Here is a 13,356-nt window from a genome sequence, read left to right as displayed (position 1 = left end):
CCGAACTGGGCGATGTGAATAGGAGGCATGCACACTGATTTATTTTCGTTTCGATAGTTTGCATTAGCTCGAAAGGGCTCCTTGGTTACGTCCGCCCCAGCAATCAACCTCTTCTGCCTAATCACCGTAAATCTTGCGGCACAACCAGGGTTTGGAGGCGGAGTCGAATAGTGATAGCTGCTGAGTATAGTTTGTGGTTTGTTTATTGACTGGATTTATTGCGCATGACTGGACACATTCTACATGACTTTATTGAAGTGTCGTATATCAGGACCGGTAATTGGCCCAGAAACTGCCTTTTATCTGTTTGAATGAAAATGTTCATTCAGAGTGCGAAAATGAGTATATTGCGGATGCGATGTCTTCGATATCACCGAGGAGTTTCACACAATTGAGTTTGAACCTGACTTGAACTCGATAATGAAAAGTATACACTAAGACTTGGGTCTTAGGCACTAACACTCGGGCCGTTGCTCATTGACTTATTGAACTCGGTGGTGAATTCAGAATAACTAGACTTGGTCCAGTCAAAACTAAAGCAGTCAAATTATTTGACTCAAATGGACTTGTGACCTGGTTCCAACCCGGACACAACCTTCGAAACACATTCCTTTCTCGTAGTTTCACTGCCACGCAGAAATCCCATCAATCAGTAAAGTCATATTCGTAAAAAATCAACAAATTAACCGACACAATAAAAGCGACGAGACAAACGGTAAAGAGAGACGACACTGGAATACCTTCAGACACGCCATTGCAGTAAAATCCTGGAACCACTATTAGAGAGAGCGGGCACAGTGCAATGAAACGATATGAAAATATCACACACGATCAAGTGCAGCGTTGAGGTAGTAAGAGTCAAAGCACTTCATTTCGAAGGGGTGATTAAGAACTGAGCAATAAAATTAGCCACACCGACGCAAATGATTAACGAGTGCACTACGATAGAAATGGGCTTCAGCGATCCTTCGCGGTAAGTCGCCATCATGTACACGGACACCGGGAGAATGAAGATATAAACCAGACCGCACAGGGATCCGCTATACCTGAAATGCATCAATGGTACAGCGTGAAAAAAGAAGATATTGTGACGCCAGTGATGAAAATGATATCACAGTGTTTAAAGGTTAAAATCGAAAAAGCGTCGTCTCACGCCGGCGACGCGTCAGACCTGAGGTATTAAAACATTAACAATAGCTATAGCTCACCTGATAATATCTCCTATGTGGGGGTAAAAAACTGCGACCAATACGCAAACCGCCACCAAGAACACGTTGAGTACGAGGACGTGAAGAAACCTGTCAAGTATCTATATATAATCTCGTTGCCCGGCACAGGCAAAATCGGGGATTAGATTTCTGTAGCCGAGTACCACCACAGCGTCATGCAGTCAAATTTTGAACCATTGATATAACAATAGGTAGCTCGTTGATAAATGTTGGACACGTTCGAAGTAGGGTTAGTTCGGATGTCAACAATTTTCACTATCCGGATAACGGATATATCCGTATATTTGGCATTTAGCTAACCGGTTAACCGGATAATAACTGCTAAGTGAGACAATCGATTTCACGAGGTCTGCATGAAAAATGGATCGCAAAATCATTACACAGTGTATTGTAGATCTACACGTACACGCGCAGTACGAGCGAATACGAGAAAAATCACGCAAATTGAACGCATGCCAGGCCCGAGACGCGATTATTAGGCCAGCGATGAAACGATGATATCTTTCGTGCCATGCCTATTGCTGATGCGGTTGTGTAGGCCAGCGATAATATCGTGAGCACAAAGTCAATGCAGATGCGATTGTGCAGGCCAGTGATGTTATAGTGTCCACAGGGCCTATTGCAGATGCGATTCCGCCGGCAGAACCATAGGCTTGCTAAAGACTCGATAAAACAGGCCAGCAACGATAGCCGGGCGCGCGGCAATCAATGACCTAATTTGGCGATCTCTTCAGCCGGAGATTGCATCGCGTTACATTATGCACAGACGTATCTCGTTAATTGGCAACACGCTTCTCGCTAATTGGCCGCGCGCAACACTGATAATACGACTTATTGAAGCTTACTAAAACGTGTAAAACGCATTATCAACGATACTATTTTATCCGGTTAGCCGGCAGAAATATATCCGGATATCAGATAACAAAAAACCTGCGGTTAACCGGTTAACCGTTATAATCCAACCCTAGTTCGAAGGTTACTCTGAAATGCCCAACCCTACATTTTTACTGCTTACAACATGTCATTGCACAATTAATGCCAATTCTCGGGTGCTTTAACAAATCCTCCATACGGCTATTACTCCTGGTTCGAGAAATAATAATATACAATTAATTCAGATTAATTTGAGAGACCATTCTGTAGTCACAAAGGAGATGAAATCGGCACTTGAAAGAATGGAAGGAGTACGTCATCAAGACTTGAATCGATTCCAACTACGCGAATCGCTGTTTCTACGCCTTAAATTACTCATTACATCGACTACTAGGGATAGGCCAAGTGAATCGCCGATTCGAATCACTCTCCAGTCTCCATGATTCGAATCCTGGAATTGCAATGGCATCAACTAGGAAATTACATTTCAGCACTTTATAGTTTGTGATTGGAAAAAACGGTTTCGATTTCCAGCATCTAATAACAGTGAATTCCCGCCTGCACAGTTCAAGTGACGATCTCGGGCACCGGGAATCGTGAATAAAGACACATTCGTTTGGCTTTCAAATCCTATCAATAAGCTGTAGCAGCCTCTACCTGTTCAATGGAACTAAGGCGCAGCTGGGATTCCCAGACCGGGAACGATGTGACTGTGGCGCCGTTCGTGACTTGCGAGTTACGACCAGTGATTATTATTTTATGATTTCGTTAAGCAGTAGTTCGGCGGTTCTCGCTGTACAAATCGCTTTGTATTTCGTTTCAATCCAAATTTGAGGCGTGATTCGAATCAGCTGAGACGGAATTTAGCCCGCTCCTTTCGACGTGAACATTATACAACATGACGGGCTGGAAATAAGATCGCCGTGTTTGTCACGGATAATGTGCTCAAATCACAACTTCATTCCAAATTACCGTTGCATCGAACATTATTATTGTATAATCGGTAGTTTTAGTCTCAACAGTGTTTGACCCTAGTATATTTCAAAATGCAATTTCAATCCAAATCTAGTAAAGCATGGTAAAATCTGCAGAATCACAGTTACTAAATATGCAACAAAAATTAAAAACGCGTCGAATAAGATGAATAAAAATCATACCCAGGCCATATACACCCAAACAGCGCGTGCAGGAACTGAACACGTAATATATACGCTAGCAGCGGGAAGACGGTGATCATTTGAAAAAGCAGGAACGCTCTGGCCACGACAGCGAGCAGGTCGTCGGAAGGCAAGTTATTCAACAAATTCTGAAAATGCAATATCGATCAACAAATAACAGAACGCCATCGCTCGAAGATGCTGGTAAGGTCTTCGACGAAATACTCACGGAAGAAATGCAATCTTTGGGCAGTGGAAACGACGCGAAAAACAGAATACCGACGAACATGTACGTTACCATCACGAGGAGGTAACCGATCGATAAGTCGCGCACATTATTCTCCTGGTGCTTATTGTTTCGCAGAATTGTGATCACGGCGCTGGAAGAATACAAAGTCTTCAGGCAAATCTATGTCGCAGCCACCATTCGGAATTTATTAACAGGCAAACAAAGACTTTAAATTGGGTCGGACGGTAAAGTGCACTCAGATGAAGAGTGAACGATGCTGTCAATTGAGACGAACGTATTTTAATTACACATGATCCTACTGCGGATTGAATCGCATGACGAGCATCGCAACGTCTGTAAACACATTACTATAATTATATGAACAATTGGAAAGTATGCATTGCACTTCCAGTATCCCCCAGCTATCGTAACCGTTACCATCTTGCAATTTGTTCAAAGGCACTATGCAATACCATATTCTCTGCGTTCCGTTTATACCGCAAGGACACCATCTAATGATGATGGTCATCACGAGATATGCAATTAGGATCTGCGGCGACTTGTCTTGAAAGTCACGTCCTATTGTGTCACGTGCAAGAGCTAATCTAAAATGTGCGCGATATAACACGAAAGGACATTCAATCCAATCGACAGGACATATTAACAGGAAACAGGTAACAAATTTCCCGTTACATTAACTTGACATAATTTTGATAAACCCAAGCAGGAAGTTGCACTGCAATACCACTAAGTAAAATATAGATGCTACGTACGGATGAGTAGAAGACATCATCAAATAGTGACTAACTCATCTTATTCCTATCCCAAAACAATTTTGGGCGGAATATATGGTTCATTGACATAATTATGAGCATGCGAAACTTCAGCATGCTGCTTGAGTTAGGTGTAGGTTCTGGATGGGGTTACGCCATTACGGTAAGGGTGAGTTAGTTTCGGGGTTATAAAGTCACACGTTCAAATGTCATTCTTCATTATGACGCATGCTAAAATGAAGAGCAACCTGCAAGGATATCGATTCATTATTGTAAGAAATCTGCCAAACAACGACACCAACCTTAAAGAAACCAAACAATGCACTCACTTATGCAGAAAGAAAGCAAGGGATAGCATTCCAGTCAATGCCGGGAACGTCATCTTGACATCCAGAGATCCCACAACAGCCGGATCCATGTTGATACCCCATTGCACTGCTTTGACGACGATCATCACCCACAAGTAGAGAACAGACGCAGTACCTGATACAAAATATGTCTGCCTGTAAATGTATCTGTCTGTTGTGCAGTATGTCATAACACACATAGGGCCGCAACAACAACAACAGGCCGACATACGGGGGTGATCAAAATAGCCAACACTGGAAATCAGGTAGAAGTTGAAGTAATGCCATAAATTCCTACTCATTTCCAAGTCGTAGTGATATCCAAGACAAGTCAAAACTACTCGAGGCGTAAAAAGAATATTTGAAAAGTAATCTAGGATCTAGTTTGAACATATGACGGTTTGCTGGAGATAATGCATTCTTTTAGTAGCCAATGCAGGGTGCTTCTTCACGAAGAATAACACTGCAAATTGGAGGAATTTTTGAAAGTATATTCATGCATCGTGACATAAGGGACATTTTACCTTGTCCTTATAACAGTTTTGTTGTGAAGTTGATGGGAATAAATCTCAACACTAATCTCTACTTCACAAAATCCAGAGCCTTAAAGTAAATAGTTCTACCTAAAGTAGAGGTGGAACAAGTTTGAATACATAATCACTTGATCAAGTATTGCGATTAGACAAAACCTACCAGTATTCTTAAAAAGTAGAAGCACTTCGTTACTGACCAGTGAACACCTCTGACAACATACCTAAACAGTTGAATTTCGTGAAAAATGTCGGTGACTTAAAATTCATGAGCGGAAAAACGATCACAACGAGGTATAATGGCGCCGTTTTTGTGACATTCCAGTATTTATTGAAGCTGTCGCCGGTGGAATTTTGCTCAGATAATGCTTCCAAATAAGAACCATTTTTCATGTGCGCGCCGTTTGGGCACAGCACCTTGCTGACATTGTCGGAGCTGATATGATGAATCTTATCTGAAAACAAGCAATAGTCTCAGAAGTAGGAAAAGATAACTGGCTCAACGGCTTACCATGCGCAAAGACGCCGGTCGTGTACAGGAAATTCGTCATAAGCACCCAGTACACAAGCATTCCTCCGAGAAACGCTAACAAACCAAAAATGAGAGCGGCCCACTCTCCGATTGCACCAAAATAATATTTTACGACCTCGCTGAACTCAAAGACGGGAGTCTCTATAAAGCAGAATTGCGCATTTCAGCAAATGTGGAAATAGCGCACCACGGCAAAGTGGCTGTACCCAAATATCTCTTGGAGTCGAGCACCCTGTATGCAGTGTAAAATGCGAGCAGTCCCGTCAGAACAATGAGAATGATGCCAAACATGAATCCAGACTGCCCAATTCCCCAAGGCATTGATAACAATGAGGTGCCCATCATTGTATTCCATATGGCAAATCTAGGTCAGCAGTAGGAAACATATGAACAACACCAAGTGGCTGGTATTGATTAGTTAAATCGGTTATCTGTAACATTCATTCCCAGTAGACAATATTTTTTTCACCACCCTCACCATTACTTCTACCACCATCATCGGTTTTATGTGCCTCCTATAAACAATGTAATATTCTTAAATGAAATCCATTACGTCACCAAGTTTTCATTTGGAAAACTATATCTAGTCCACAATGAACATAGACTTCAAAGCAGCATGAATAGTTGGCAATGTTGTGACTGTAGTTAGGGAAAATTAATCCTGCATTCAACCAAACATAAAAGCAAAGACAGCATGGTTAACAGTGAATTTAGAAAATTCGAAAGACCAGATACATTGATACAGCTGCCGCAGTTTAAAAAGCAGTCCCAAGTTGTCTTCCAACATATGTCGGGGAGGAAGACTATTGTAATTGCTGCATCAGTAAGATAGACGTTAAGAAGTGGGAGTCCAAAGGTCTAATTATGCTGAGGATATAGTGGAAATCAAAGGTATAAGAAAAACAGTTTTACATGGTAACGATGCTACTCTGACTGGCTTCTGCCTCGGCCGGAAGAATGGAAAACATCGACGAAGGTAGAACATGGTCAGGAATGATCTGAAAGTAATTAAATATTAAACAACTTCATACCGTACTAAATAATGCAAGAACAAGCCAATGAAAGTGTATACAACACCGCATTAATGGTAGGGTAGAATCAATATGTTTATGGCAAATGAGAACTCCACGACAATACCCTTTGGAAAATGCTGACAAGCCATGTATTCACTATGAAGAAACACTAATGCTGCTCAATCCAGTGCAAAGTTCAACTACTTACATACGGAAGGCCCATGGTAATTTCGCATACCAACAAACATGTTTATAATTTCATTGAAATACTAATGATCCCTTAGGCTTAAGTCATTTCTGGAAATTTGAAAGAAAATCTACTCTTATCTTTGCTCTTACGTACCGTATTAAAAGTTCATGATTTTTCAATAATATATCGCAATTGAATCATGGATTTCTAATTTAGGCAAAATAACTATTGATGTTTGAAAACGGTAGGCCTGCTTCTAATTTTGTTACCAAGATATAGTTAAGATTTGTCTATAAATGTGTCGTAAAATCAAGAAGTGTTGTAAAATCAATCTAGTGAATCATCCATTTTACTACTAATCAATATATTGAATCGGAAGCATTTGATTTACTGAAGGAGGTCTGGAGTTGCATTTAGCTGTACTCCAATTTTATCAATTCAAAACTCAACAAAATTGCGATACAAGGACAGAGTAGTGCACACTGAATGAGTGACAAATCGATAGCACAATTGGAAAGTGCAATGAAAACGATGATGCATGTTGTAGCACAAGGTATAGGCGATGTCCCTGTGTCAAAAAATTTCATCCGGTAATAACAAAATGCAGACGTACATATTAAACAATTGTAGGTCTTAACAAAGATCTAGTTTTATAGGTTTGGAGCAAGAAAGTGAAAGCCTGCAGAACTATGTAAAGCCTGATATAATGTCATTTGATGCACAAGACATTACATACCATTCTCGAGTCGCCAGGCTCTACCAGTCGGCTGTACAGTTTTTGCCTGAAAAACATCCCACTGTGTGTCAAATTTTCATCAAGAAGGACAGGGTGATTCTGCGCAGATTGACAAGATTCGCATGGCTCCGCGTTGCTGTCATTTCCGTTGATTGACCGGTTGTAGATCATGGGATGGAGCAGTGGCCTGCGCGCGATACTCGGCCGTTTTGTGCTTCTTGGATAGCTTGACGGTGAGCCAGTATTTCTGAAAACGATTCATGGTTATAGTAGACTTCAAATACACAATGAACGCTAGGAAAATCACGGAATACTTCACCTCAGCCTAGAATCTGTAGGAGTCAAGCCCACCACTCCCATCGACCCACTGATCGAATAGGACTCTGAAACGGGATCTTGTGGTTCCGCGACATCAACATTTTCGGAGACATCCCGGTGCTGGTCCATTATATTTGCATAAGCTATTCCACTTTATACCCCACGGAAATCTGCCACCGCCTCAGCTCTGAAATACAGCAGAACCCGAGTCCAACAACTTCGAGGGTGGTTATGCTTTTGTGCAGAATGTGCGCTTTTGTTATCAAATCACTCGTTCGGAAACAAATACACAGCGCTATCTAGCGTGTATGCACTATGCAGCTGTGAAATCACCGCGCAGCCCGCTAGAGACACCTTCCGACCGAATAACCTCGTCAGGGGAGCAAAATGTGGCTGATTCTAATCTTGGCCAGTCATACACTACTGGCGCCAGAGCGCTGGAAATCGTCTAATAGACACTGATTTCGAAAATATTAATCAAAATATGGTGAAGCGCCGTAGTGAGATGAAAAACCACCCTCAACATCTAAAATCTGCATTGTTCAGAACAATCGGATGACCGCAAAACAATGACCATAACAATGACCCATTGCGGCCCTTCGATTGTTCGGACAATGCCGATAATTCAGACTTGGAGGGCGAATTCTAAGCGGTTCAGTGCCTGATCATATTTTTATTTACATTTTCGGAATCAGTGCGACAGTAGCTTTCGATCAAGACCAGATTCATGAAATTCTGAGCTCTGGAAGACAACTTTTGGATTGCCAGAAATCCTACAGTAGCTGCCGTAAAATAAGTCTGAGTAAAGCTTCAGCGAAGCGGAACGAAGCTGCAAAATCGCTCGCTGCCATTCCACGTTTACATTCTATATTATATACACTCAGTTATATATCCTTGGTCGAATGCCTTGCCGGAATGTAGAATTTTAGTTCCATATTCTTTGAGATATTACGTGACGTCATAAAACGGAAGCAGGGGGCATTCTTTCCTACACTGATCTTATCTGTACCTTTACGTACCAAATTATCACCTTACTAGAGTAAGCATCGAATTTTGCGAGTTGACGAACTATATCACTTCGAAGTATCAAAAGTAGGGTTACTATATTTTGGAAATCTGAAAAGAGGACACTTTTTCAAAATTTACAGACTTGCGAAACCGGAGGAAAACCCTGAAAAAAATGGTTAATTTTTCCCACTCCGTGGTCGGAAAAAGAGGTCATCTTTCCAGCCCAACTCTAGAAATACAATTTTTCTTTCACACTTTGCGTTGGTTGACTAAAAAAAAGGTCGTCACTTTCGTTCGAACCACGAATTTCCTATTTAGCGTCATTTATGCCCCTTTTCACTCGAATCTATCCACTATCTTAGCTCTAAAAGATGACGAATTGCCAAAAAGGAGGGCATTTAGGCGTCCTCGGAGGACATTTTCATAAACCTGAAAAAGGAGGACGTATGGTAACCCTACTCAACGTGCCCCCCCCTAGTCTCCTCTTTAGATGATAGTTGAAGTATGCGCGGACGACTAATGCGTATGGCGTTTTGACACTTTTATCCACATCACTTTTTTATCATGCTCAGTCTTCCCTTTCAGCCATCTTCCTACTTAACTCGTCCCGTGACCTGTACTCTGTTTGTCCACCTTTACTAATGTTACCTACTGACGGGGGCCGGTGAAAAAGCTTTCAGTGAATATATCATAATATGAAATCATTGTTTGCTGCATATGTTTTCCCCATGTCGTAATCCTGAGGTGTTTTAAACCTACGAACACATCAATTAGATGAACAACGAACATATACATAAAAATTAATTACTTCCATACATCCAAATCCAAGATGAGCATAACTGAGAAATCATTTATTTTCAAATCCCTAATATATGTATAAACAATAAATATCAACATGAAAATCAAATTAAAAAAATTGCGGTATTGCGTAGACTTATACAGTATGATTTGCATAATAGATATTTTGTATTTGAATAAATCATAGCATAAAAGTCGCACCTTGTCCTAAATATGTGGTCTCTCAGTTTTTGGCAGCAGTCATTTTCCTCTAAAAGCCATCGTATTCGAACGGCAGCTATAATATTTTCGCCAGTAGTCTGATTGCGCTTTGTCAATCTCTGGTGGCATCGACGTTACGCGTCATCGCTTCTTAAATGCCTTGCACGCATTTCATGACGGTTGACGTTGAGGAAATTTTAGTTTGTGATCAGTCAATACTATCCAGAAATTTTGCAGAGTCAAGAAGCAATGACACATGACCTTAATACCACAGAGACTAATGAAGTGCAGCAGGACCACTACTGAGAGAGAGAGATACGATATTCTTGTTCGCCTGCACTTTCGAGATGCTTTGACGAGGGAGATGCGATACGACCGTAAGGTCACCTAGTGTGCACCGTTTATTTTTCTCCTCCATGCTATCCGTGGATGCTGAGCGCCTTGCTGGACAGCTGTGGTCTGCGAATACCCGTTTTAGAGTCTTTAGTCTGACCCTGCCAGGGATCGAACCCACAACCTACCGATCGAGAAGCCAGACGCATCAGTATTACACTATCTCGCACGGTGTGAAAATCTTTTAGTTGCAAGTTTGAATACAGTGGCTTTCTGAGGAAATCAGTTGTCGACAAAAAATTTTCACACCTTTAATCGTAATTTGAGACCACGTCATATTTTGTGAGCAGTGCCCTATTCCCATGCTTTGCCTAAAGGGCAATGCCGAATATCGGGACATAAATTAAAGTTTCACATCCTTATAAATGTTTTTCTACTACCAAATTTAGAATTCTTCTGCTGTCGCATAGCTTCCTCTTGCTCAAAAACGTTCAGAAATAAATACAACAAGTCCTTAGTGTCTTCCGGTAAGACAATACCATCGTACCAGAATTGAGAGGCACCGTGAAGAGCAGATGTTTTCCGTTTAAAATCAGAATACTCTGACACAGTCATTTTTGTTTTTGAAGTCCACGGAAATTCCGCTGCCACTTGAACGTTTGGCCAAACAAAATGAAACCTGGCCCCCATGGACAAGGAACACATCGAATGTTGATGGGGCGAACCGACTAATCCACCGATGCTAACAACAATTTTCGGACATGGTGACGACGCAACAGCTTGCATGAATGCGCCACGCGTTTTGATAACGTCGGCTTTCAAATCTGCGGATTCCGCGTTTTCATCGTGGCATATGTTTTGTAAAAACAAAATAGGAATTTCCCGGTCGGTACATAGTTGAACGAAATTGCATCCCTTTTTCGAAGCCTGCTCTGTCAAGTACCCATCATTCGCGACCACGGCAAGCAAACTGCCGTTTACAAACATAAATCCTGTCACCAACGTGTTGCCGTACAGCCGCTTATATTCATGAAATCCATTTGAATCCGCTAGGTATCTCAAGATCTCACGAACATTAACGGTACATTCGATGTGTGCAGGTGCTAATTTACGGATTTCCAAATTCTTTTTGTCATCCATAGTGGTCATAGGAACTTTCTGTAGCTTGCTCGTAAGTATGATATTTCGAAGTGTATCAAAACCCTGCTGTTCATCGGTAACGAAATGATCGGTACACCCACTGAGTCTGCAATGTAAATCAGCACCTCCGAGTTCTTCAGGAGTGACAACCTCCCCAGTAGCAGCTTTCACGAGAGGTGGACCGCCTAAGAATATGGTTCCGATTTTTTCCAAAATTACAGACTCTTGCGCCATTGTTGGGATGTATGCAGCGCCGGCTGTGCATGATCCGCAAATGTAAGCGATTTGCGGTATCCCTTCGGATGACATCACAGCCTGGTTGTAGAACATTTTACCGCCCGGATTGAAAATTTCGGACTGTAACGGAAGAAAAGCACCGCCACTGTCGATAAGGTAGATGCACGGGAGGTGATTCTCGCGTGCTATATCTTGACACCGCAATTGCTTCTTCAAAGTGATTGGATAAACCGACCCGCCTTTAACTGTCGCATCCGAGCCGAACAACATGCACCATGTCCCGTGCACTTTGCCAATAATACCAACTGCCCCGGCAGATGCAATGCTCCCGTATGTCATGTCATGACCTGCAATTTTACCAACTTCAATGACTGGAGAATCAGGGTCCAGCACCTGTTGTATGCGGTTTCTCACAAGCATTTTTTTATTTCTTTCAACGTGCCGCTTTATATTTCTCTGCCCCCCTCCTTCCATTGCTTTTTCAACAATTCTTTGATACTGGACAGCCAATTTATTGGTATTTTGCTTATTCCTTTCATAGACGTGATTGTAGGCGGCGTTTTCACAATGTGAGATTGGTGTCAATGATGAATTTCTTCTTACAAAGGATGCTCCGATCCAGCGCTGGCGCGACGAGATGCGGAGTTTTGACAAAATGGAGAGTCTCATCATACCTCAATATAACTTATAAGGAAGAAGGCAACATATGATGTCTAAACATTTATAATCAATGATATTGTTAAATAACCTTAAAATAACGGAGACTGAGTGTGAGCAGGACATGTACCATAATAGGCCAACTGCCAACTGGCCAAGTGATGACACGGTTGCCAGTGAACTCGGCCCATGACGAATTCGGCCTATTGAACTCGGCCCATGACGAACTCGGCCTATGACCAACTCGGCCCGTGGGGAATTTCTTGATATTAATGATTATAAACGTCGTAAATTGTAGTATTTGTCGGAGAAAATTGTTAATTTGGGAGTGATGGACATGTCGTACGAATGCTGGGGGAGGGCAGTATTGCAGTTCTCAGAATTTGAAGTTTTACTTGCCGCCGTCATAACACGTGGGGATTGCCAGTGAACTCGGCCCATGACAAACTCGGCCCATGACGAACTCGGCCCATGGCGAGCGCAGCCTATGACGAACTCGGCCCATGACAAACTCGGCCTATGACCAACTCGGCCCGTGGGGAATTTCTTAGTATGAATGATCATAAACGTCGTAAATTGTATTATTTGTCGGAGAAAATGGTTAATTTGGGAGTGTTGGACCCTAACCCCTAACCCTAATCCTAACCTAACCCTAACCTAATCATAATCCTAACCCTAACCTAACCTAACCCTAATCCTAACCTAACCCTAACCTAATCATAACCCTAACCTAATCCTAACCCTAATCCTAACCTAATCATAATCCTAACCTAACCTAACCCTAATGCTAACCTAATCATGACCCTAACCTAACCCTAATCCTAACCCTAACCTAATCCTAACCCTAACCTAACCCTAGTCCTAACCTAATCATAACCCTAATCCTAACCTAACCCTAACCTAACCTAATCATAACCCTAACCTAACCCTAATCCTAACCCTAACCTAACCCTAATCATAACCCTAACCTAATCACTTGATAATAAAATAATTATGTAATATAATTCACATTAATAGTTGAGTTGGTGCAAGGAGGTTTTTTTCTGTCTAGGCCC

At 41.8% G+C, this 13,356-nt stretch overlaps 1 protein-coding gene and 1 pseudogene across 2 annotated transcripts; both read right to left on the bottom strand.

The window, feature by feature from the left end:
- Positions 1-640: 640 nt before the first annotated feature.
- LOC145433303 (neutral amino acid transporter 9-like) lies at positions 641-8,206 on the bottom strand. The gene is made up of 11 exons (XM_080310367.1): positions 7,929-8,206; positions 7,610-7,856; positions 6,583-6,668; positions 5,877-6,034; positions 5,650-5,811; positions 5,363-5,593; positions 4,591-4,744; positions 3,489-3,639; positions 3,260-3,408; positions 1,209-1,298; positions 641-1,046 (listed from the first exon to the last, which is right to left on the bottom strand). The coding sequence occupies exons 1-11, from the start codon at positions 8,054-8,056 to the stop codon at positions 869-871; spliced, it is 1,734 nt and encodes a 577-aa protein (XP_080166493.1). The 5' UTR covers positions 8,057-8,206; the 3' UTR covers positions 641-868.
- Positions 8,207-9,765: 1,559 nt separating this feature from the next.
- LOC145433295 (methylcrotonoyl-CoA carboxylase beta chain, mitochondrial pseudogene) lies at positions 9,766-13,152 on the bottom strand (annotated as a pseudogene). Its single transcript, XR_013913075.1, has 2 exons — positions 13,105-13,152; positions 9,766-12,953 (listed from the first exon to the last, which is right to left on the bottom strand). The product of XR_013913075.1 is annotated as a methylcrotonoyl-CoA carboxylase beta chain, mitochondrial pseudogene (transcript).
- Between the last annotated feature and the right edge of the window lie 204 nt (positions 13,153-13,356).

The sequence above is a fragment of the Botryllus schlosseri genome, chromosome 2 (genome assembly GCF_051294905.1).
Source record: "Botryllus schlosseri isolate E-star chromosome 2, Bs_hap1, whole genome shotgun sequence".
NCBI lineage: Eukaryota > Metazoa > Chordata > Ascidiacea > Stolidobranchia > Styelidae > Botryllus > Botryllus schlosseri.
Note: the sequence above shows the minus strand (reverse complement) of the source record. Positions and strands in the feature narration are given on the sequence as shown.

Excerpts from the sequence above, each read along its gene's own strand:
- LOC145433303 (XM_080310367.1), bottom strand. The coding sequence starts at position 8,056 with ATGGACCAGCACCGGGATGTCTCCGAAAATGTTGATGTCGCGGAACCA. Across the intron at positions 7,857-7,928 it reads CCTACAGATTCTAGGCTGAG|AAATACTGGCTCACCGTCAA; the intron begins GTGAAGTATTCC and ends AATCGTTTTCAG. Across the intron at positions 6,669-7,609 it reads AGCCTGGCGACTCGAGAATG|ATCATTCCTGACCATGTTCT; the intron begins GTATGTAATGTC and ends AATTACTTTCAG.